The sequence below is a fragment of the Hirundo rustica genome, chromosome 3, assembly GCF_015227805.2.
Source record: "Hirundo rustica isolate bHirRus1 chromosome 3, bHirRus1.pri.v3, whole genome shotgun sequence".
Lineage (NCBI taxonomy): Eukaryota > Metazoa > Chordata > Aves > Passeriformes > Hirundinidae > Hirundo > Hirundo rustica.
The window spans coordinates 27,253,351-27,277,835 of record NC_053452.1 but is presented as its reverse complement, the minus strand read 5'-3'; the positions used below and the strand labels follow the sequence as shown (position 1 = coordinate 27,277,835).

Here is a 24,485-nt window from a genome sequence, read left to right as displayed (position 1 = left end):
CTCTGCAGAATAAGTCTACGAGAATGCTGATGGACCACGTGGATTTTTAATGTATTTCTTTTTTGCAAGTTTGTTTTCCATCAAATTGGACAACCAGTGCAACAGAGCTGGTGCAAGGGAAGTGACAAGAAAGTAGATAGGGCTGGTAGTTCTGCCAGCCACAGAGCTGCCCTTTAAACTCTCCCCTGTTGACTCCTCAGAACCCTACAAACTCTGTAACTCTATTTATGTCTGGGGCTCTTAGGGGCTCTCACACAACTGTGAATGTCTTGTCTCCAAATGAATACAAATGGATGGTTGGAGATGCTGAGGAAGTAAAGAAGTGTTTTGATCTCTGTTGGCATGCACGGTAGTCTTGGGATAACATGTTTTGGTTTCTTTTTTCTCCCCTCAGTTTCTTTACGTACATAATTCATATCCAAAGAAAATTTATCATGTAACTCTCCAAGTGAAGCAAAGGTAAGGATAAAAATTTTAGTAGTCTAGTGCCAGTAATTTAACAGAATGAAGAAAGAAAAACAGAAGTAAAGTACCCTGTTTTAGAAAACTATACAATTTATATACTGTAGGGTCTAAAGGTAGGCAAACACAAAAAGGAGAAATGATAAAATGACAGCTCTAACCAAAATTGCTTAAAATTTGTGGAACCCAAAAGCTGAGGAATAGAGCATAATCTCTTACTGCAGACAAGTTTTAGGACTGAGGAAAGCAACATACCAACAGCTGATCTACTTGTGAAAGGGAGAGCTCAGGAAAACACACTTCCAAACAGCAACAGCCATGTTCCTCCATTTGGAGGTCTGTACTTGTGGAGCCTGCAGACAAACTCTGCACCAGCTATCCCCCAACAACCTTCCATCACAGGCCTTACTCACAGACTAAAAGTTAAACACACCTGTAAACAATCACAGGTGTTCCCTAACCCCAAATTCTGCCATAAATAATGCGCTACTCGGCCCCACGCCTAAGAAACAGAGCTTGTAGTTTGGGATCCACTGCCCTGCACGTATCTCCTCAGCAGTTCTTTAATAGCTGCTGCTTCCCTGTCCCATCCCATCAGCAGTTCTTCCACCACCGAACCCAAAGAAAACTGCCAAGATACAGAACATCTGGTTTCCAGGAGTGCCTGTCACCATCACAGCTTTCCACAGTGCAGACGACAAACAGAGTCTTAGGTGTCATGTGCCCTGAATTATCAAAGTCAAGGAAAGGAATCACAGAAGCTTGACATTAAACCCCAACCCTTAAATTCCCATAAATTTCCAGAGTATCTCAAAATACAGAAGAACATTATTATTCAGTGCTTTAGAACGTCGTGGATGTCATACAGTTCAAGGAAGTTCAAAGCTCTGATTGTGAGATCAACAAAGTACTTCAAAAAAGCACAGGTAAGCATCATGGAAAAAGTGAATTTCAGGCTGGCGTGGTTACTCTGATTCACAGTGTTCTTATAATAAATCTCTAAGGTACAATAGGCAAAAATTTCTATGGCTGAGGCAGTGAGTAATAGAAGACAAATCTATGAACAATAAACTAATTCAATTCATATTTCTCCTGACACAAAGCAAAGCAGAATTCCTTACTCTGGACTACAAATCAACTTTGGATGAAGTCAGAGAGAGTAAGATCAATCTTTAAATATATTAATGTTTCTTCCTCTCCAATTCAAGCAACATAACTGGCAGACTTTTACATAAATATAAAAATATCTATGGACAGCACAAAAAAATTTCCTTCAGTAGGTCCCTATTAAGGTATGCTTTTCATCAACCATAATGAAACAAAAGTAGGTTCCTTCTTTTCTTCTACAGTATTCTGAAACTGAATGATGAAAAATAACACAAGTAAGTATGTATCTATATTCATTTTTAAAACCTACAAAACCTAAAATAGACTACATTTCCACATTATATTGAAAAGGGAAAAAACCAAACACAACACATCACCATACACTATTAACCTACTTACAAATTTAACGTATATTTGTGAAAAAGATGGGATAATGGTAAAAAATTACTGATAAGGGTACTTCACAAAAAGGCTTGGTGAATATCACCATCAATTGTCACTGCGGCCCACTAAGAACCTCAGAGTTATCTGCAAACTTTGCTATCTGATCAGATGCTCTTTCTGGGCCAGGGTATAGCAAAAAACGTCAACACTTCTTTCACTTCAGTTCTACATCACAGCTTAATACAGCAAGAAGCCAAAACAAAGCTGCTTTGACTACAGTTCTTTTTTACAAATAAGCAGATCTTGGGCAATATGATGGAACAATCTTAGCTTGATCAGTGAATAAAAGAAGCACATTGCCAAATAGCTTTTCATCTCTTTCCTCGATTTCCAGCTCCCAGGGCCAACCCCTTGTGCTTCTACATTTACACATTGTCTCTTAGCCTGCAATAAATGGAAGAAAGCAAGTTTGTCATATCTACATAAATTGCCCCTAAGAAGTAGGCAATATTCCTTGAAATTCATTTCCCTTCACTTTTTCCCCTAAAAAAAGTGAAAGGAAATGAAATTATTTTTTCCCTTCACTATCCCTAAAATAAAGAGCCATTAAAAAGTCAAAATGTTATTAGCAGAAATATCCAAGAGGAACAGCCAATGGAATTCAGTCCTGTACCATCTTCTAACACACTGCTTGTCACAGACAAGTGGTGTCTCTGCACGCCCCGCATTCCTAAACCACAGGTCTGGAATCATCTAATAGTTTCTGTCATATTTTTAACTACAGGTTCATTCATAGTCAGAATAAAGGCATGACATCTTGCAAAGTACACTTAACACTTTTTACAAAGATTTAACCCTTCCTGTAACCTGCTGACATGATTCTTTTCTGTTCTGCACTTTAGTATTTGAAACAGAAAATGACTGATCAATGGAAAATATTTTACCACAGAAATAACTTATTCCTGCACTGCTTTCTTAAAATGAGCCTACAATTTAAAAGCAAATCCATATCCCAAAATAGAAAATTTGAAGATATTGATTGCTCCTTTCTTAATTCAAATAAAAGAACAACTTTCCTGTCTAAAAGGAGGCACCATCTCCACAGTGCAACACTGCATCTTTATGATCTATAATCATTTCATTCCTAAAACTATTCATACAAAATTCAAATCTAAAATCACATTCCTGATGAATAATGCAAGGATTTAGAAAGGCGGTATTAAATAAATATTTTTAAATAGTTCTATTTACTTACTATACATCTTCCTATCCCTTTGAAAATACATATTCAGCGCATGCATAAAAAATTTTTAACAGCAAAGTGAAATACTGCCACAGTTAAGTAGAACTTGAAAAAAGCTGACAAACACACCTGAAAATTCTATGAATAAAACCACGGGGGAGATGTGGAGACAGTGGTGCTATGTCAAACTGGAGTGCTTGGAGCTCCCCCTGGGGATGGACAAGGAGCCAACTGAGAGGGGATGGGCGAGGATTAAAGGGAGGGCCGGGAATGGTGACATCATAGTGAGGGGCTGCTATAGGGACACCAAGCAGGTGAAACACTCTACAGGCAGGGAGAGGAGCAGCCTCGCATTCACAAGCCCTGGTCTTCATGGGAACCTTCAACCCCGTATCTGCTGGAGGGACAACACACCAGGGCATAAGAAATTCAGGAGGTTCCTTGTTACCCTGGTTTTTCTGAGTTTCTTTATTAGCTTTTTGATTTTCATAAATGGAGTCAGATCTTTTAGTTACTGTAGAATATTAGAGCAGTTTTCTACTTTTCCCACAGATGTAACATAAACAAATCCTTTGTTTTTCATTCTCTGTTCTTTGTTTGCATATTTCTAACCTGAAAACAATTGTAACTGACAATTCGTCTGGCCACTAAGGCTGAGGGGTGGAAACCCCAAAAAGCCAATCTTCTGTTGACCTACAACTGTATAAAAAGTAAAAGAATAAACAAAGGGTCTCTTCTTCTCTCCGCTCTTTCAGCTGGGAGCTGGATCAGAAGAACCTCTGCGAAAATCTCTTGTCTGCGTGTGATTTCTTTGTGTGTCTCAGTGACAGTTCCTGAAATGCTTCTTTTGTTTTCAAGAGGAACTGACAAAGAGAAGCGCTATGCTGGACCTTGCTCTTTCCAGCAAGGAGGGGCTGATGAGAAATGTGAATGTCCAAGGAAGCCTTGGCAGCCAGGACCATGAAATGCTGGAGTTTGAGATCCTTAGGGCAGTGAGAAGGATGCACAAGCTTGCTACCCTGAACTTCTGGAGAGCAGACTTTGGCTTCTTCAGGGATCTGTTTGGTAGAATACCATGGGATAAAGACCCGGAGAGAAGAGGGGCCCAAGAAAGCTGGCTAATATCCAAGGATCACCTCTGGAACGATGCACCCTGACCAAGAGAAAGTCAGACAAGAAAGCCAGGAGGCGTAGGAGGATGAACAAGATGCTCCTGGACAAATTCCAACACCGAAAAGAAACGTAAAGAGTGTGGAAGCAAAGTCAAGTAGCATGTGAGAAATACACAGAAATTGTCTGAGCATCCAGAGTTCAGGTCAGGAAAGCTAAGGCTCAATAACATCATCAAGACAAGGAAGCAGTGTGTAGGAACATCAGATACAATACAAATCCCGATGAGACTCCACTAATCAAATGAGGTTTTGGATTCTAACACAAGAAATTTCATTTTGACACACCTTACACTGCTAACAAAACCCCACACTCACTAGACACTCCCTTTGATACCCCAGAGCTACCGTGAAGCACCTTAGCACTAAACAAACCTCAAGAGAACACTTTCCACCATGTATTATGAATCTACATTTCATTAAGCACACTGGAGATCACTATTTAACCAGAAGAGTTATGGGGATTTTTAAAATGAGTCAATGATGTTTCACTTCAAGGATCTAGTCAAAATGCCACCTAAATTCAGCTTAAAGTTTTGAAGCTGAAAATTGCCTTATACTGGGACTTCTGACTTTCTGCTTTGGAAGATTCATTATTAAGAATGATGCAAAAAATATAAAATAGTGACAGAAAAACATGGCATAATCTTTCTGAGATGTGAATCCAGCCTGAATTTACTTAGAGAAACAGCAAAACCAACAAAACTCAGAAAGGCATACACATGACTGGTAGTTCCTACAACAGCTTCTGTTTGCCTGACAAACTGGTCCCGAGCCCCTCTACAGCAGTAATTCCAGCTAGGTCATAGCATATCTGAATATACAATTTGATCGGTTTTGACAGCCCTTGAACTGATATAGCTTGACCTTTATACTCTTTGCCAAAAGCCACTAATAACCTTATGAACTTTCTTAAGTATTTAGTCTCGTCGAGATATTAGCTGACAACCCTTTTAACATTGAACACATGCAATGAGCTTTTCAAAGAAGATGCTAATGCATACGGAAAACAAATGTAGATGAAAATTCCAAAGCATTTTGTCAAGATTTTAGAGGGGCCATAGCAACATTTTTTTTTTCCTGACAAAAAGATATAAAAAGGTTTTCCTGTTCAAGTATGCTGTTCTGGATTTACCTGACTGAAGTTACTGTTAATATTATGCTCTTGTTAACTTGTTAAAATTGTTTCTGCTGTTTAATATTACTACAAATATTATTTTGCCATTGGACAGAGGCAAAACAAGGGAAGACTGTCAGACATACAGAGAATCCTTAAGTTTCCCATATATGATTAGTTCTCAAAGATCCAGGAATGTTTATTCTTATCTTCTAAATATGTACATTTCAGCAAGAAGAATTGTTGCTCTGTTATGTGTGTTAAACTGTTATGCTGACCCCCTAAATTACTGCTTCTGCAAAAACAGGAAAGAAACTTTATTTAGCACCGACTCATGGTAAAGTCAATTTTGTTGCAGTCTATTTATACCTTCTTCCTGGCAAAAAACACAATATTTTCTCCTTCCCTTCTTCACCCCCTGCAATATTCTGAAATAATAAATATACTCTATGTATTGTCACTGCCTCAGTGTGCTGAAAATATTTTAATATAGAAGTGTAAGACTAAGCAGTTTCTGATCATTATTCCTAAAATGATCAGTGATTACTATTTTTAGAGGTCACTGAATATCTTTTGGAAAGGAAAAAATTCAGGGAAAACATAAAATAAAAATCCCCACCAGAAGACAATGTCCCTATTCTCCTCAATATTCAGTTTTGGAAAGGTGGTATGAACATGTTCCAGCACAGAAACCGCAGATTTCCACTGAACAAGATTAAAGAAACGCAATAACTCAAAAATAAAACATGTTTGTTTAAAGTCTATAGTTGAGTTGTGTCCTACTATCAATGAAACTACTATTAGGCAAATAACACCCAACATAATAATGACATAGAGAGTGGTGGAAACAGAAGCACACAAATGCCAGAGCAGGATCAGCCTGACATTCCCTTGATTTCTGTACTGCCAGCACGGGAGAACCTTAGCTCATCTCCCATCTTAAAACTCCAGAAGTAAATCAAGTGACAGCGAGTGTTGCAAGCCACAACAGTGAACTGAAGGAGTTCAGGGCTGCACTGTAAGGGGCTGCAGCCTTGTTCAGCTCAAATTCTACCTAAACACCTTGTGTTTCCTATCCCCAGTGTGCCTCTGAAGACCTAGAAACAAGGAACAGGGACACTGCACAAAGGCATTATGTAGACTGTCAGTGTCTGAATTAGTCCACAGCATTCACTGGTGGTTTACAGGAAAAGCCTATACATGGGAAAACACTGCACTTACTTCTATTACTAACAGCGGTTTTCCAGTGGAAAGGTTTCCTTTTGGACCCTTTTAACATCACTGAGTGTAAGCTTGGAAAATGGAAAATTAGGACTTTATAAAGCTCTAAAGATTTTTTTTTTCTTGATTTTACATCCAGATGCAAATTTAAAATGATCTGCATGTAGTGTTTTGGGATTCCTTTAGCTTGGTGTTTTTTTTTTTTTTCTCATTGGTTCTTTTTAAAATCCTGCAAATATGTTGCAGTTTTATGACGGTCACTTGTTTGTGTTAGATCTTAATTTCAGCTTGACTTTAATTTAAAGTCCCAGGTAAACAAAAATGCAATTTTTGATTTGGGCTCTCCAGAACATCTTCCACTGTACAGAGATTGCAAAATCGTTCACCTTCAGAGATGCTGCAGAGCAAGTATCAATTCAGGGATTCTTAAATTACTGCTGCAAACCCCCTGAGGCAAACCTAGTATGGTAGGTACAAAACTGAATATGGAAAAGAAGATCAAAGCAAGAGAAAACAAAAACAAAACCCCACCAAGATAGTAATGAATGGGAGAAGTTATGAAGCTACTGAGAATTCACTGACATCCCTTCAGAAGTTTTTTTTGGGGAGGAGTAAGCTTTCTGTGGCTTTGTTTGTATGCGTGTGGACTTTTATATTGTCAGTTTCTTTAATACAATTGATCTGCCCTAATATAACAAAGATTACTTCATTGAGTATATATTATTTTCTAGGAATTTGGTTTCCAAATTGAGTTTTAAAAGAAGCACTAAGAAGAAAACTGAAAAAAATACAGATCATTACCAAAAACCTTTCAGAACATTATTAATAACATCATGTCATAAATTTTTTTATTAAGACCATAAATAACTGTGTTCAGGTTTTTTAATATCTTATTTATAGCTGAAGAATGTCAAAACAGAAAGCTATTGAAATATAAAATACATGCTCACATTTGCATTCTGTTTTAGCTACAAGCATTAAGTATTTTCAGTCAAGCTCTGCCACTTCAGTGAAATGTACCAGGAAGAAGAGTCAGACAAGCTCCTTACTGTAACAAATAACTAAAAATAACATTTACCAGTTTATTTGTAAACTATGCCCTAGTTACATAAAACACTGGAAGAATGACTAATGAGTTTTATATTGGAGGCCCATTCAAGATCTTAGAAAGTACTTAAAACTTATATTGTGGTTACCTTAAGGAGACACTGTATTTGGGATAAAAGACGCTTCTATACTGAACCCAGGTCCCAGTTTCCTCTTCTGAACTATTTTGGTCTTCTATTGAAAAGAGATTGAACGATGCAAACCTTCTTACAGATACTTGTTGGAGATGCACATCTTTCAAGGGCTTTTTCCTCAGAACCTTTGAAATGAAGAACAAATTAAACATTAACAATAAAACTTCCAAGAAAAGAACAAACCCATGCCTATTTAAGTGAAGAGGCAAGCCATAATGGCTATGCTATCAGCCAGTCATTAAGAATAACCAAGTATGTTAAGCCTGAACAAACTACAGTGGTAGGGGTCAAGAGAATGAGTTATGAATTATGTCTCAATAACTATAAAGCAAATGAACTGTGTTCAGAAGTACACTAAAGTTGGGTTTTTTTTAACTCACGCTCCAGCAAACCCATGCAAAAATTAGAGGGGCAAACTGGGTTCTCCCCTTCCTCTCTTTTTACAAATTTCACAGCTTAAGCAGTGCCCTCCACAAGCAATTTCTGTGCCTCTCACTGTTCCTATAGAGGAGGAAAAAATTCAAAAACAAAGGTATCTTTTGTAGAACTGAAATGACAAACCCAAAACATGATCATCAGGTGCCTGAGTGCTGTGTGTTCCCCTGACAGACTCCTTCCTAGCCTAGAACTCTTCTGCTGCACACTTGCAGAGATGCTGCCAAAGTTGCCCAAGCTGAGAAGATTGTTCCCTGTCCCAGGCCCCAGACTTTCAAATACCACAACTGTATATTCCCCTATCAGGCCCCATAAGGGGACTGACACATGAGCCAGACTTCAGGAGTGCCCCAAAACACTCTGAGAGCACCAGGTTCAGTGCTAAGAGCTGAAGAACTCAAGGCAGTGACAGAGACGGCATGTCATTTGCATGCCTTAAATGATTAAAACACTTGTTCAGGAAAGTGAAAACGTGGGCTCTCTGTCCTGCCTAGCCTGCTGCACTCAACCATCTTCAGGGAGTGAGGTATCAACTCCTCTGTGCAGGAAAACCCAGCACTCAGCTGTGAGTGCTTGAGCTGTGCCATTGCTCAGAAGACAGCCAGCAATTCCCTGCCAGACAAAAAGACTTATTCCTTAGGGCAGTGATGTGGAAGGAGAGGTCTCTTGGATTTAACTTCTTTCTGCTAACATTGGAGAGAATACATAAATAAGTGCCATTGCAATTTTAAAATTAAGGTGCATATGCAGTCCCCAGTGATGGATTAAAAAAAAAAAAAAAAAAAGGAGAAAATAAACTCATCACTATAAATTGATAAGAGGAAAAAGGAAGAGCTCCATTGAGTAGGACAGCACTGCAATTTACAAGTTTTTGCCCATTTGATTTATTTAAAGATAAATCGAATGGGAAACAGCTCTCCAGAATTATGAAACTTGAAATAGAAGCTTTGCATACAAAGCAAGAGTAAAAAAAAAAAAAAAAAAAAAAAAAGTCAGTGATTTTTTTTGCTGCATGCAACCTGTGTTGATATGTTTTAACTGAAAATGTACTCACATTTAACAGCCTTACAGTTCAGGGCCATGACCTGTTATTTTGCAGGATATTTGGAAGTACTACATATGTGAGCAGAGCAATTGTATTTGCTACACTGCTGGTTCCTAACAGCAGGTCTGAGGCATCAGCCTTACTGCTTTTGGAGCTATTTTCCTTGGCAGGTCTCAGCATATGGAAGGTACAGGCATTTTCCATGCAGTATTTAAAATGTCTGGGTGCTGTCCACACTACTTCTGTAACACGTACGAAAAATACACACATGAAGAAAAATGCAAAAATATCAAAGCAAGAGAACAAAATTAAAAGACCAGCAAAATTAAGACCTTCATGTAATAGAAAACAAAATGGACTATCTTGACAACTAAAGAAAACCAGCAAGACCTAATTTTCAGAAAAGTGTGTTGTTTGGGGACTTCTTTAAAGCAAAAGCAAGTTATTCCTAACAGGAAAATAAAACACAGCAGCAACAAGACATTTCTATTGTCAGTTTCTGTTATACAGAGACATCACATAGCCACTCCGTAAAATTCATTCTCTGGGTTAGCAGAAAATCTCTTAAGTATCTGAGTACTCAAAAGAACATTTCTCCCACAAGTCAAGTGGTCTAAGATCTGAAAATTACAACAGCAGGTCAAATCTTTTAAAACCCCAAGTACAAATGAGAAAACAGCACAAAGGGAGAATATGTTACATTATTTAGATCTGTATTTTTTACATATGGATCAAGGCGGGGGGCGGGTTCTCAAATCTGTCCCTAAAAGGATCACAGTTGTGTTAATCAGGCTACAAAGATAAGTTGCTTCTACAGAATAATCCACTGATAAAAACAAAAGGTGACAAACCTATCTTAACCCATCACCAGTCTTCTGTTCCACAAAATTCTGGTAAAATATTATCACAGATGTTAATTGCAATGCCCTTAGTATTTAGTCACAGTATTAGGACCATGTTTAGGACTCCCTATAAAACCTAAAACTGCTTGATATCCCTTAAAACAAAACAAAACAAAACCAACAACAACAAAAAAAAACACCCCCAAACCCTCACCAAAAAGAATCTCCCACAAACAACATGGAGAAAGGCAGTCACCTGAAATTCCCTGTATTCAACTGTGTATATCCTTGTGTTAGACTTAGCTGTACTTAAGAGCCAAATTCAGTAACAGCTTCTGGTCTACAGACCTCTGCCAGTTCTCTGCCAGTGACTGCAACTTGGTATTTTGTACAGGCAAGAAAGTTTCTACACAATCAGCTACAACATAACCTGTAACTGCACTCTAAGTATCATCCATAGGACTATGGTATATATTTTTACAAATAATTTATTCACCAAATTGTTTCATCCAACTGTAAATAATTTATGAACTCAAGACTAACAAAAACATGGAAAAAAAGATCTGGAGCACAGGCACCCTTCACAGAGAAAAAAGTAGGAAGAGATGAAAATTTGTTTTAGAAGTGCTTCTGTTCAGGGAGGAAAAAAAAAAAAAAAAAAGTGTAATTGACCAATCCTAACTTTAGCTTTTATTTTTCAATTCTGGAAGTTAAAGTACTTTTGCAGGTGAGCAAGACACTCTCAGGCATGTGGTGTGACTCTTGGGGATGGGTCCTGGGCAGGGCCAGGAGTTGATGATCCTCGTGCTCCTTTCCTGCTCAGCATAATCTGTGATTCTGAGACTTGTGTGAGACAAGCAGGAGGAAAGTAACAGGCAGGATAAACAAAAAAAGCTTACAGATTTAACAAAACTTTCTGTAGGGAGCAAATGTACATACAAGGAGGAACCCAATGCATGCCTATGGCTCTAACTTTCCTGCTGGAAACTACTGACTGGATAATGCCTTCAGCCACAGAGACTGGCAGAGCTCAAAACACAGTCTTAGAGAACTTATCCAGTCATTTACAAATGCACAGTAAATGGGTAACTTCCCTCAGCATTTTTTTAAATGCAAAAAAAATACTTTTCTTGATTCTGACAGACTAAGTTTAAAAATATTGCCAAACTTCAAACTCAGTACATACACAAAATTTCATTGATAAAGAACACAGAGGTAATTATGCAAACCCCTGATTCTTTATGCTAGCTTCATAGGATACCTCATAAAAGGGCTTTTTTTTTTTTAATTAAATCAACGAGTGTGCACTCAAGCATCCTTACCGTAGTAAATCAATTTGTGTGTGCATTGAATGAAAGCAAATTCAAGACATAAACACACCACAGAACTGATTTCACATAAGGCGTTATTATGAGCAGTATGAAAAGCACTTTGAGAAACACTTTGACAGTGCTCCTCCAAAAATGGATTTAAAGGGAGGTTGATACCGTCTTCCAATCCATAGATAGATCTGAGCACCACTGTAGCAAAGAGCATGGAACTGATTTTTACTTCAGATGTACCAGTAAGATTAAATTCATCCTTGCTCATTGTACCATATAAAAATCAACAGAAAAGCTAAAGAACATGGAAAAACCAAGGGAATCTGCAGAGGGAAAGGTCACAGATAAATGTAGTTTGAGAAAAAAAGAGAAGCCTTCTCCCCAAATACCTACATGCACTCTTCCACAACCCCATTCTATTGTTATGAAAAGCTCCTTATGATTTTAAGAGACAGGAATATGCCAAAGGCAGTATATGTTGAGAAGAAATAACAGCTAGTATAGCCACAGAGTGCAGCTTACACAGTCTGCTAGAAAAGAAACCTACAAAGACAAACCTGATATTCCTACCAGTAACTTCGACATTTCCTGCTTTGGAGTATGATAAAACAGAAGTTGGTGCTGCTGAACGGGACCGGCAAAGTCAGAAACCAAAAGCACACACAGAGTGCAGTACTGACGTTCCCGGGCCTCCCACTGCGACCCAGCCACAGCCAGGTTGCCCCTTCCAACCCAGCTGCCACCACGGACTGAGTGCCACCCCCATGCCCTCTCAAGGACAGCTGTCCATAGGCAGCTCCAGACGTCCGCCTGCACAGTACCCAACGCTCAAGTTAGGGCTGTAAATTTCACATCCCGTAACAATAACAGGCAATGAAACAGACTAGAGTTTTTAAGCCTTTATGCCTCCACTCACCTGCAGAGGAACCCTTTCCAATCTTGCTCTGCTCCAAAAGGGTCTAAAACTGCGTGGAAGGCTGGAGCTGAGAAGGCGCTGTTTACCACAGCACAGGTGTCACCAATTACTCCTTCTTCCTACTCACCCCCCTCCGGGCACAGCCCCTCAGCAAAATGCAGCTTTCACTGCCAGGTGAGTGGGATTTCACCTCAGCTCCCCATCAAAGGCAGTCAAGGGGGCAGGGAGCAAAGAGCAGGAACGGGGCAGCAGCCACCACAACCAGCCCCAGCGGCATCGATGGAAGTGTCAAACTATGGCCTGAAAATCCCCAGGTGCCCTCAGGCAGTGGGGGTGCCGATGGGATGCTGGTCCTTCTCCCTTAACACGGGCCACGGACAGTTTGGGCATCTGCTGAAGGCACACGTTAGAATCCTAAAATCACAGAATAAGCTGAGTTGGGAGGGACCCATCAGGACCATCGAGTCCATCTCCTGGGCCCTGCACAGGACACTGCAAGAGTCACAGCATGTGCCCGAGAGCATTGTCCAAACACTGTCAGGCTATCAGGCTTGCCTGACACCACTTCCCTGGGGAGCTGTTCCAGTGCCCAGCCAACCTCCGGGTGAAGAGCTTTTTTCTAATATCCAACCTAAAACTCCCCTGCACAACTTCAGGCCATTCCCTCAAGTCCCGTCACGGATCACGCGAGTGAAGGCATCGGTGCCTGCGCCTCCGCTTCCCCTCTCTTTAGAGAGGACTGGGTGCACATATACGCGTATATATTTTTATTATTACCATCTCTTCCAGGGAGAGTGCTTGCAAGCCCCTTTACATGACCCACCATAGGACTGCTCCGCACTCCTCCTGCAAGGGGTGCGGGGCACAGCCGGGCCCGAGGGAACGGCAGAGCCCCCGCGCTGCCCTCAGGCTGCGCCGCCGCCCGCCCGGCCATGCCGGCCCCTCCCGCCCGCGGGCTCCCCCTACCTGTCCGAGCAGCCGCCAGCGGGCTCGGGCCGCCGCCGCTCCGCTCGCCCGGCACCTGCCCGCGGCGGGGCGGCGAGGGGAGCCGGCAGCCTCGGCCATGCGGCGGCGGGAGGGAGCGCTCTCCTGGGCGGCGGGGACGCGCCGCTGAGCGTCCAGCCGCTGCGGGACCGGCCGGGCTAAGGATGGAGCGGGAGGAGGGGCGCGGCCATCTTTGCTAAGGGCAGCGCCGAGCGACTCTCGGCGGCCGAGGCAGCGCGGCGCTCTTCAGGCCCGGCACGGGGGCGGCGCGCCTCAAGACAAGTCGCCCGTGGCCTCCGCACCCGGGACGGGACCGGGTGTGCTACCGCAGCCACCCGCGAAAGCCGCGCCAGGGACCGTGCCCGACCGCCGTGGCTCCGCGTCCCGGCGCTGCCATCAGCGGCGCTCGGCCGCCGCGGCCGCTGAAGCGCCCTGCTGCCATCTTAGTTGCGGGCAGCGCCCCGGGAGCGCTGCCGCCCGCCCGGCGCCTCATCCCGGGCAGCCCCGGCCCAGCGGGAGCGGGAGCCGGAGGAGCGGCGGCAGCGCCACGGCGAGTCCTTGCGCGGGCCGCGGGCGGACGGGCAGCGCCGGCGGGGAGCGGGGCCGCGCCGTTCCAGCCGGACACGGGGGGCCCGGCCCCTGCAGCGCTCCTGCGAACGGGCCTTCAGCTCCTGCTGCCCAGGGACCCTCGGGAGAGAGCGTGGGTTTGGTGCTGGGTGTCGGGGAAACGTGGCGGGGACGACTTCTCCAAACTTTGCCCATGTTCTGTCCTTCGGCGTTTGGACGTGCACGGTTGCACCTCCCCTTCTCCTCATAGTTTCACTGGAGTTAAACTTTGGGCCGCCGGGAATGTTCAGATTAAAAAGTGGGTGCCAGATGTTAACAAACAGGCTAAGTTTTACTTCTTTTCATTTGATTTACCTAGTGAATCATTCACATTTCTTTGAAAGAGGAAGTTTATACTATGTATATTTCATGTGTAAATTTACGCCTGCAATTTACGTTATGTATATTTCACACACACAGTGTAAATGATCGGCAGTTTGGGATTTTCAGAAATTCCAGGTTGGCTGTCAAGAAATGAAGGTTAGGATGTGCTGCGCTGGACTGCGGAACCTTCTCCAAGGGCTGAGCTTCGGTGCCAAGTACTACTCTAAGCACAACCCTCCTCAAACAATGTGTCCTTACAGTAAAATTGGACCAAAAAAGTCCCACATCCTGGACTGTTCAAAAAGTACGTGCACCCACAGGACTGCACCACCTGGAAGCATCCTGCCATGCAGATTCTTTTCCTGCAAGGTATGCTGTTGAAGTATAAACTTAATACCAACAACCACCTTGGCACATCTGTTAAGGGACCCAGTCACACTTTTCACATGTTGAGGAAACACATTTTGCCCAGAGAATTTGAAGCAGAGGAATGAAGTCCAGGATATCAGTTATGTTCAAGGACAGGTACCATTGTTCAGCTTTCCTTTTCAGTTTTGACATAAAACTGCATTTTGGTTGATTTTCCTCATAAAGTGATTATGGGAAAAATGGTATGTTCCAGACTTAGGTAAAGTATCAGGAGAAAACTGCAGGGACAGATCAGCTAGTGTATCGGCAAAGTGTCCAAACTGATGATACCACACTGTGAGCTGGCTCAAAAAACATTTAGCTTTTCTGTGTTGACCAGTAAGTCACAGTTTCCATCATATTGAAATATAATATTGACATCTCTAATCATGTTCACATGTTCTAAACTATATTTTAAAAGGTTTTCAATTGATTTCTGTAAATATTGTGTAATTGGATGGCAGTATGTCATGCACAGTCAGAAAACTGTCTGAAATAATTTTAGGTCTTCTGGCTCAGTGTCTAATACAAATTCTGTGAGAGGTATTATAAAAGTTTACTGCAGTATGAGAGCATGGAAACTTACTTACATGCATAAGTGCTGTTTAAAAAGATTTATGTTTTGGTTTATTTGTTCCTAAACATGTTTTCAGATGGATGCATGGTTGTCCTAAAATTGTTTCAAATTGACAGTGTTTCTTCAGAGGTGACACAAAGTTCATCTTGTTGTAACTCCTTTATTTGTCACCATAAAGTGAAGAGTGCCTAAGTCTGTGTCTCAAATGTAAGCAAATGTTTCAAGGAGAACATAGGAGGTCTGGAGGGACGAGAATGTGTGATTCAGTTTACTCAGTGGTACTTCACTAACACAAATATATCAAATGCTGCTCTGTGACACTGGTGCCAGCCAGGATGCTAACATGGTTTTCACCTGGAAGGAGGCTGTGCCTGTATGCTTTGGAGCAAATGTTTGCACACCAATTGTCACTGAGATCCTCTGCTATCCTGAAAATCTTTCAAGAGTACTGGATTTTCCCCAGGCAGGGACATGTACTATACCTCTTAATATATCCCTACACTGTGACCGCCAGCTGTATATAATATTTCCAAATGAATACAATGGGAACTGCTGGAAACAAAAGGAGGGCCACCATCAAAAGAGTCATAAAGCATGCAGGGAATTTGTCAAAATAAGTTGTAGATGCTAAAATTTTACGTAGGTATAAGGGGAGTCATATATGAGATATAGATATGACTTATATGAGAGAGAATTTTTAAATATCCAGAAACCACGTTCAGGTCAGGAAATTCCTGAGCTATAATGTTTAAGCCTGGGGAAAGTCATCTGTCTTGTTCCATTCTTATGCTTTCCTAAGTACCCATTTATGGCCACAGTTTTATTTGGCTGCATCATCTTTGGGGGATGGTGTTCTCACAACAGTTTTGCCAGTGACTGGGGTGAGATAGTACCACTTTGGTATCCAGCAGTTTGCTTCTCCTGACCAATCTTTCAGTTGCTTCAGGGCTTCTCTAAGAGCCTTCACAATTTCTTTGCCTTGTGCCGGGTGAGAGGAAGCATTGGTCTGAACCAGGGGCAGACACTCAGCTCTCAGCAGAGACGTGCTTTATGTTCACAGGGAGTTCAGTAACTGGAGCAGATGGTTTCCCTTCAGAGTCTACTTGAAACACTCATATTTTGGTTCTCATGCGTTTCTGAAGACAAACTAGGAACAAACAAACAGTCCTTAATGGAAAGTGAGGATAGGATATGAAGCATAGGCTGCTTTTTAAGCTTAGACACATTCAAATCATACACTGGATGTTATGAAATGCTACTTTGTGGGATCCGAGCAGTATTATGTAGCGTAATATAAATTGTGAAGCTTGATCAAGTGAGATTTCACGGCATGCAAGCATTGTTTTAGCAGTTTTAACACACTTTTTACACTTCTGCAATAGAAGACAGCTTGTTGGCAGTGAGGTAGCAGTAATCTCAAATTTCATGGAAAAACACATCCTTAAACTTATTCCTGCTAAAATTGTTGCAGAACCCATATCAGTTCACTGTTTCACTTCGTTCTCCACCTTGAACATTTATATTAACACTTCTGAGGAGGTGGAACAAGAACCTGTGCTAGGACTCCTAAGTACAGGGACAGAGGTATGGGTGGTGTTTTCTAGGAAAGGAAATGAGAAATTACGCTCTAAAGACAGAAAATTATGAAAGAAATCCATGAAAGAAAAATAACATAATTCCTTAAAATGTAAATCCTAGTTCTAGAACAGGAACAAACGTATTTACTTATAATCAATTAAGAGTATGTATTAATAGTACTCTAAACTTTGAAGAAAATACCTCAATAAATGTGTCAGGTAAAGCACATTTAGCAATGCCTCCCCAAAAGATTGGGAAAAGTTAAAAAAAAAAACCTATTCCAACTGCAGTTTTTGTTTTTATTGGCACGTACTTCTGTAATAATGCAAAGGTGGTTTGGGGCCTGTGGCTCAGGGGATATTGCCTCCGTGTGTTCAGACTGATGTGCAGTGTGCTGGCTTGTAGCCATTGTTGTCTTTCCTTACTTAGCAGGAAGGAACAAAAGTCCCTTCCAAAAGGAAGCAAAGTACATCCATAGTAACTTCAGACCTTTTGCACAAGAACCTTCTGAAATCAGAGCAAGAAAACTGGAATAACATTTCACCAACATACAAAGCTATGACAAAGAGAATCAAAGAAAAACTGGAAGAATTGCACAACATGTATACACTCGATTCAGGAAGCCCAAAGGTAAGTGGTAAACAATACAAACATTTCCCATCACTGACTACAAATAAAAGACAGTGAAGCCATTCCTGCTATAAAATGCTGTTTTACTCATTTTTTTATAGCAGAAGTTTTGAATATTTTACTCACAGTTTGTGTTTAGAACAGCTTATACCTGTTACGACAGTGAATTTACCTTAATTTCTCCATAGGCAAAAGCAAGTAAAGATAAAATAATCATCTGACTCTTGGATAAAGAATACAAGACATTGTAAGTTGCACAAGCGGTTGCAGGTGATCTGAGCCTTCTGTGAAATTTAGAGGAGGTAGAGGTAGCTTAAGCACCCTAACTGAAAAAACCTTTCTGATGTGTGCAATTCCTTCTTCAGTGTGGAATATGTGCTCTATCATTTGTTACATTTATTACAATTTGTTACAATTCTGCTGTGCAGAAAAATGACTGTATATAGGAACTCCGAGGAAATAGTCTAATTGTATGCTGGACTTGAAATATGTTTGTTTGTATTGGACAGATGAGGTTTGGAGAGAATGTGTACTTTGAAGAGGATGGCTGCATATTTCTTGCAAAAGCAGGTGATGGTAAGGGATTTCTCTTCCTAATATGGTAGGATTCTTAAAAAAGGTATACATGTATCACTTAGTGGTCTTTTCTTGCATTAATGCTTAACCTGTCTGTTTCTTAACTAAAAATACGTTTATACACTTCTGTAGTAGAGTAACAATTCTAGAATCCTGAATCTGTAAAGGTGAGGTAAAGAGAGTTAGAAGATAGTATATATTGATACTAAGGCAAGTTGCTGGAGAGGTATGAGAGAGAAGACACTTCTTTTCAGAGCCCTAACTAAATATTTTGATAAAGAACATCCATGCTTTTTTATTTCTGAGGGGGAGGTGAAATAATTTCTGATTTTATTTATTAAAAGCAACCACGCTTTAGCTATCTGAGCTTTAAAATTCAATATGTTTAGTAGAAGCCAAGATCTACACTTTTGAAATATTTTTAGTAATAGCTACAGGAGTTTTTTTACCTTGGGACTATAATTTTTTGTTTATTTTTACAATGTGTATTTCCAAATATCTTGCAAGACAGGTATTCAGTGTTGATAAATTCCAGTAAAATGTTTGTGAGTACTGGAGACAAATTTGTTAAATACAGACACTAAGAATCACCGTTCATTTTGACAGTGTCTTAATTACAGGATTTTTTTTTGCTATCTCTTTTTTTTTATGTAATAGGTGAAGGAAATGCTGAGATTTTATTCAGTGTTGAAGATCTTGGCTTTTCTGATGCCTTTATTCAACGGATCAGAATTTCGCCAGATCAGAGATACATGGCCATCAGTTTAAAAAGTGAAAATTCTGAAGAGGCAATCTGCATTATTATGAAACTTGGTAGTCTTCCTGTTGTGGAAAAAGTAATACCAAGTGTATTTAGCTTTGGTAAGTTGTTTATAAATATCCTGTGGATCACACAAGCTTTCAACACAACACTTGTCTTGCTTTAAATTTAATATTTTTGTTTGTTTGTTTGTTTGAAGTGAAGGGAACATTTAATCTTACAGATGTTGAATTGCTTCTTATGGTTTCTTTAACGCTGCAGTTATGGGTTATCTGGTATGGATGAAAGGGACTGCTTCCTGGATACAAGTTTTCCTTCATAGGGGAATCATTCACGCATGTTACAATGGTCATGCAGATAAGTTTTTTCTACTGAATCCAATATGCTGTGTTCAAAATATAGTGACATGACTGTTTGTCATATAAAAATCTTTTTGAGGTATGTTCTAGTTGGTAAACCCTTACAGCTACAGCTGAAGTCACTGGTAGTTGTAGACAGCTTTGCTTGAAAAGTGTAGTACTTCTAGTACTAGTGAGTATTGGCTGGAATTTCAGCTGGAATCCAGGATATGGGTTACACTTCAGAACCCAGTGAAGTCAGCCAGGCCTTGAATTAATTCAGAATAGATTACAGAGCTTTACATTGCTGTTAAAAGAAGCAGAGGTAAATGGAAGTGAATGGGAAAACATTCTTTTTTTTCAATAGTATGTTAAAGAATATAGCAAGAAGAGTATAATAGTATATATATAGTGTTCCACATCATGTACTTTGGATTATATTGCTAGATGTCATCAAGAATATCTAGTGCAGTGAGCAATTGTCTGGGCAGAGCAAAAAAATAAAAAACTCTAGGTAAAACTTCATTGTTAAAAAAATGAGGAGTAGTGTGGAAACACAACACTAAATTCTTGCTGAAATTATAATACCTGTTGAAAAATAAACATGCAAATTTGCCAGTGACATTTTACACCATACTTTAACATCTATCTAGGTTGATCCAGAAGAATCAGTACTTAGGAGACCAGCATCCTGTTGCCTAAATTGGTGTGAAAGATAATAAGAGTACAGAAGATGACTATGAGAATGGTAAATTCCGTAAAGTTAAGTCAGCTGTGAGGGAGGTACAGCACTAGTGTCATGAAGCACAGAGGTGCCTCAATCCTGAGCAAGAGAATTAAGTCTTAGAACCACTTGCAAAGTTTATGTGCTTGTATTGCATGATACAAAATAGCAGGGAGACAGATGGAAGTTCCTGAAAATCTTGATTTTTCTATAGGCTAGGCTATAGGAAAACTTGGATTTTCCCTCTAAAGGCTTGTCTTCATAGTGAATCCTCAGCTACCTGTGCACTGGTTTTTTTTGGAGCCACACTGCTGCTCAGGAAGAGAAGTGTTTGTGTTATTTTGGTATTAATTCCTCGGGGTTTGTACTGAAAACCAGTATTTATGCACAAGACAGCATACAGCAGGTTTTAAAAGCATATGTGTTAAACATTGTTCTGTTGGCTGTAGGAGCAGCAGAGATGGCAGGAATGTGGTTGGATTAGTCAGAATAACTTCAGAATAATAAGGTTCCTATATTTATACCTTTCTATGTTGGTGAACACATACACAAGCATAGAAAACTGGAGAATTTTTATCTCAGCAGTACCCATGGGGCACATGCATCATCTCTTTTCTCTAAATGGCTTGTGTGCAGTCACATGCAGCACTGCAGAGCTTATGACGACTTTATTATCTTGCTGACTCCATGTAAACCTCTTTTTCTCTGCTCTTTTAAACAGCCACATCTCCAATTTTCCTGTTACCTCCAGAACCCACACAGGGGTCAAGAGCTTCCTATTACTGGGCCCTGCAACACTGGCCTCTGCCTTTTTTTTTTTTTTTTTTTTTTTTTATCCCCCAATACATTAAGAGATTATTGTTCTGTGGTGTTCAGAGAAAACACGGAAAAACCTTTTGGCTCTTACCTCACTTCCCACAGGGTGCAGGAGTACTGTCCTCAGTTTCATGCCACCTGCAGCCCACCTTTTTCAGCACTGGATCCAGTGTCTATGGAACTCCCATCTTCTTTCAGTAATGGTATACACTGTTCTGAATTTGATATGCATTTGTCCTTTTTTTTTCCAGAATGGGCTGCAAATGATGTTCTGTATTACACAACTCAGAAGAACCTTAAATGCCAGAATGTATTCATGACCACTTTCACTTATCAGAAACATACTAAGTTAGTTTATACAGAACAAGATGCAAGGTAATACATATCTAAAATATAACAAGTCCTTTACATATTTTAGAGTGTTTTATATGTAAAATATAACTGTAAATTTGTTTTGGAAAACAAAGTGTTCATATTTCAAATAGTAAAATGCATTTTTGTGTTCTGCTGTCAGCAGTGCCTTATGCAGCCTGAGAATGTGCTCTGTTCTTCTTTTGATATGTGATCAACAGAGATTTGACTTTCCTCTCTTACCTCATGAGTTCAGCTGAGTTTATAAATGTCAAGGTCACTCTCAGGTCAGGGTGTCCTTTAATGAATGTGTGACAGTTGCATACAGGGTAAATCAGACCGTGGATTTCATTTTGTTTTCTCTGCTATTGATGTCTGATACATCTTTAAAAAAAAAATACATAAGTTCAGGCTAATCCTTGCTCTGGGTAATGGATGAGCAAAATCATTACAACATTCCAAGAGACAGAACTATTGTTGACTGAATACCCTCTCAATAACCTTTCTTTAAGGAGTGGTTTAGGAAGACGAGAAGGCTCTTTGCTAAACTGAGCACAGAACTAGCTTTTCAGCATTGTAGCACATGGTATATTTATACAGCATTCCATAAATATTTGTGATCATTCTTAATTCAAGTTACATATTCAGTAAAGAAATTCCGATTATACTTTCATTGGGGGAAAAAAAAAAAAGAAAACACAAAAATTTGCAATGGAGATAGAATAAATAAGATCTTTTTTTTCCAGCTACATTTGATGCAGTTTTAGAAAATCAAGTTGCACTGACCTGGCACTTCCCCACAGGGAAACTGTTGGCATAATTCTGAAGGTCACAGTCATTACAGTAAATCTACCAGAAACTTACTCTAAAGGTTCATGTGCTATTGCAGCTCATAGCTGAACTCCTTCATCAGAGATGGCAAGACATTCTTTTGTATGGCCATTGAGCAGTTCTGTTCTGCATCTCACCAGCTGTTCTAGTTGCAGTCAGATATTTTTTTAGAAGCTGAAAATTTCTTGACTTTTTTTTTTTTTTTTTCCAAAAAGCTACAAAGATTAAAAAAATTGTAATATCAAGGTCTTAATCCTTGGGGAGAAGTGTAATATGCATTTCAGCTCAACCCTCTTAGAGGCAGGATCAGCAGAGCTGAACTCTTGGGGTCTCTACTGGATGAGGTGCCACATTCTTGCCAAATTCATGGGTATTAGACAGGCAGGAGGCTGATTTTTCTTGCAGACTTAAGCTCCCCCGCTGTGCCTGTCCTCCTAATGATGTCAAGAGGGTACAATTAGATAAAACAATAGTGCCAAAAAAATGTGAGATCCTCCACCTGCAAATAATTAAAGGCACTGAAAATGCTACTAAAGCATCCTTTTCTTCACCAGGCAAATAGTCTGAATCCTAGAGAGATCATCATTGCAGTCATGTATCTGATCTGTGTGATCCAGATTATGGTACTCAACCCTGCATTTTCTTGATGGAATCTGGATCTTTGTGTTGGACAGTTCTGCTTCTAGAGGCATCCAGTCTTAAGGGTTCAAAATGGCAAAGAGACGGTTCTGATCCAAGGTGTGACTTTCCACTTAACTAAGATAACTCATGGAAATTTGAATCTGAATTTCAGCCTGAGCTTCTCTACTATTAGATTGTCACATCATTCTTTCTGTTTCTAGATTTTAGAGGGGTTGAAAACCAGTAGATAATTCCTAGTTCCTTAGTTCCAAAACCAGTTCCTAGTTTCCAGCTTTATCACTCCGACACTGTCCACCTTGCCTCATATAGGCCTCTGTGCTTTTTTTCTTTTTAAATAGTACCTTTTGTCTTATTTGCTTCAGACAGTTAGGTCAGTAGCACATAAACATTTTATCAATTTATTTTTTAATAGCTCTTACTTCTGTTATTGTTGTTCCCACGTGATGTTGTTTATTATTTAAACTATCCATTACTACCTTTTTTTTTTTTTAAATAGGGTTACAAGCTGAATAAAAAGTTCTACATTTTGCCTGAATTTTAAAGCCTGTATGCATCAATGAGCTCCCAGTCTAGCTCAATGATGAAAAAACCTGGATTTAGTTGGGCAACAACTGAACTGCTTTCCTTGCAAATTTCAGGTCTCACACACAAGATTGAAGGGTTTTAAATCCCAGGGTAAATGCAACAGAAGTGGATCTGGGAGCCAATTAGCCTGAAATTTCTCCAGTCTGCATACAGGAATGCTGTTTGTTACCTTGCAGATGGAAGCCCATGATTCTGAAACTACTAATGCATTTTAGAACACTGATTAAATTTAAGCTTTCTCTTTTCCCTTTTTTTTAATGATTCCCTACAGATTCTTTGTAGACCTTTATTGCACAAAAGACAGGCGTTTTCTCACTATTAACAGCAACAGCAAGACGACCTCAGAAGTTTGGCTGGTTGACTGCAGACATCCCTTTGAGTCACCTTCCCTTGTACAAGCACGAACCACAGGGGTCATTTACCACGTCGAGCACAGAAAGGACCACTTGTACATTCTTACTACCTATGGAGAACCTGCAGAATATAAGGCAATTTTGACTGATAATTACATTCATAGGATTAATTTAGATACCTATTGCACATCATGTAGAAACAGCAAGGTTGGCTTTTACTCCTGTTCATCACAGCTTACTGAAATAAGTTAAGAGAGAGAGCTGCATGGATTAAAAAGACTGATGGTGATGCATGGATCTCACCTATAGGAGGCCAGTTTGATCCTAACTCCTTTGACAGCATCAAGAAATAACTGGTTCAACAGTCATTTCCCCTATATCAAAACTCAAGTTGGTGATCTCAGTCTGTGTAATCAAACCCACCTACAATTGTGCTGGCCATGCTGAAAGCACTTACTGTATTACAGTCTTCTGTGGAGTAATCTTTGAGACTTGGTCTTCTCCAAATGTTACAGCATTGTTCTTCCATTTTGCCTATGTAAAGGGAGTTTAAGAATCTCCAGTTTTAGACAGGCAAACAACCCAAATGCAAATAAGTGGGGTTTTTGCAAGAAAAATGTTCTATGAGATCACCTATAAGTCTATACCTCTCATTTTTTAACTCTTACTACCTTTTAGTAATACAAGGTTGTTTGTTTTTTTAATAGTTGATGAAGGCACCAGTAGCTTCCAGTGGCAAGGAGAACTGGAAGTTAGTTTATGCACCGGAAAAGAAAACCAAGCTAGTAGACTTCGAGATGTTCAGTGATGACTGTATTATGTTCCTGAAGAACTCTGGTCATCTTTATTTAAATGTGATTTCCTTTGTTTCACACTCAGTTCAGTCAATAAAGGTACG

At 40.1% G+C, this 24,485-nt stretch overlaps 2 protein-coding genes across 13 annotated transcripts in view; one reads left to right on the top strand and one right to left on the bottom strand.

The window, feature by feature from the left end:
- CAMKMT (calmodulin-lysine N-methyltransferase) overlaps positions 1–13,569 on the bottom strand; it is a 211,991-nt gene extending 198,422 nt beyond the window's left edge. Inside the window, exons 1-2 of one of the 2 annotated variants that reach the window (XM_040060640.1) lie at positions 13,471–13,569; positions 7,900–8,069 (exon numbers count right to left, since the gene is read on the bottom strand). In XM_040060640.1, the coding sequence (XP_039916574.1) occupies positions 7,900–8,069; positions 13,471–13,569 (269 nt within the window). Of the gene's footprint in view, positions 1–7,899; positions 8,070–13,281; positions 13,364–13,470 lie in introns of those variants that run through there. The other variant, XM_040060641.2, reaches the window with a different exon arrangement.
- Positions 13,570–14,086: 517 nt separating this feature from the next.
- The window catches only part of PREPL (prolyl endopeptidase like), a 19,645-nt gene continuing 9,246 nt past the window's right edge, over positions 14,087–24,485 (top strand). For 3 of the 11 annotated variants that reach the window (XR_005699944.2, XR_005699945.2, XM_040058788.2), the window contains exons 1-7: positions 14,328–14,787; positions 17,411–17,611; positions 18,121–18,187; positions 18,845–19,048; positions 21,077–21,200; positions 23,506–23,722; positions 24,295–24,480. Coding sequence is in view for 9 of the 11 variants with exons in the window: in XM_040058788.2 (XP_039914722.1) it covers positions 14,569–14,787; positions 17,411–17,611; positions 18,121–18,187; positions 18,845–19,048; positions 21,077–21,200; positions 23,506–23,722; positions 24,295–24,480 (1,218 nt within the window). In the remaining 2 variants the exon portion in view is untranslated. The other 8 variants (XM_040058782.2, XM_040058786.2, XM_040058785.2 and 5 more) reach the window with 8 other exon arrangements.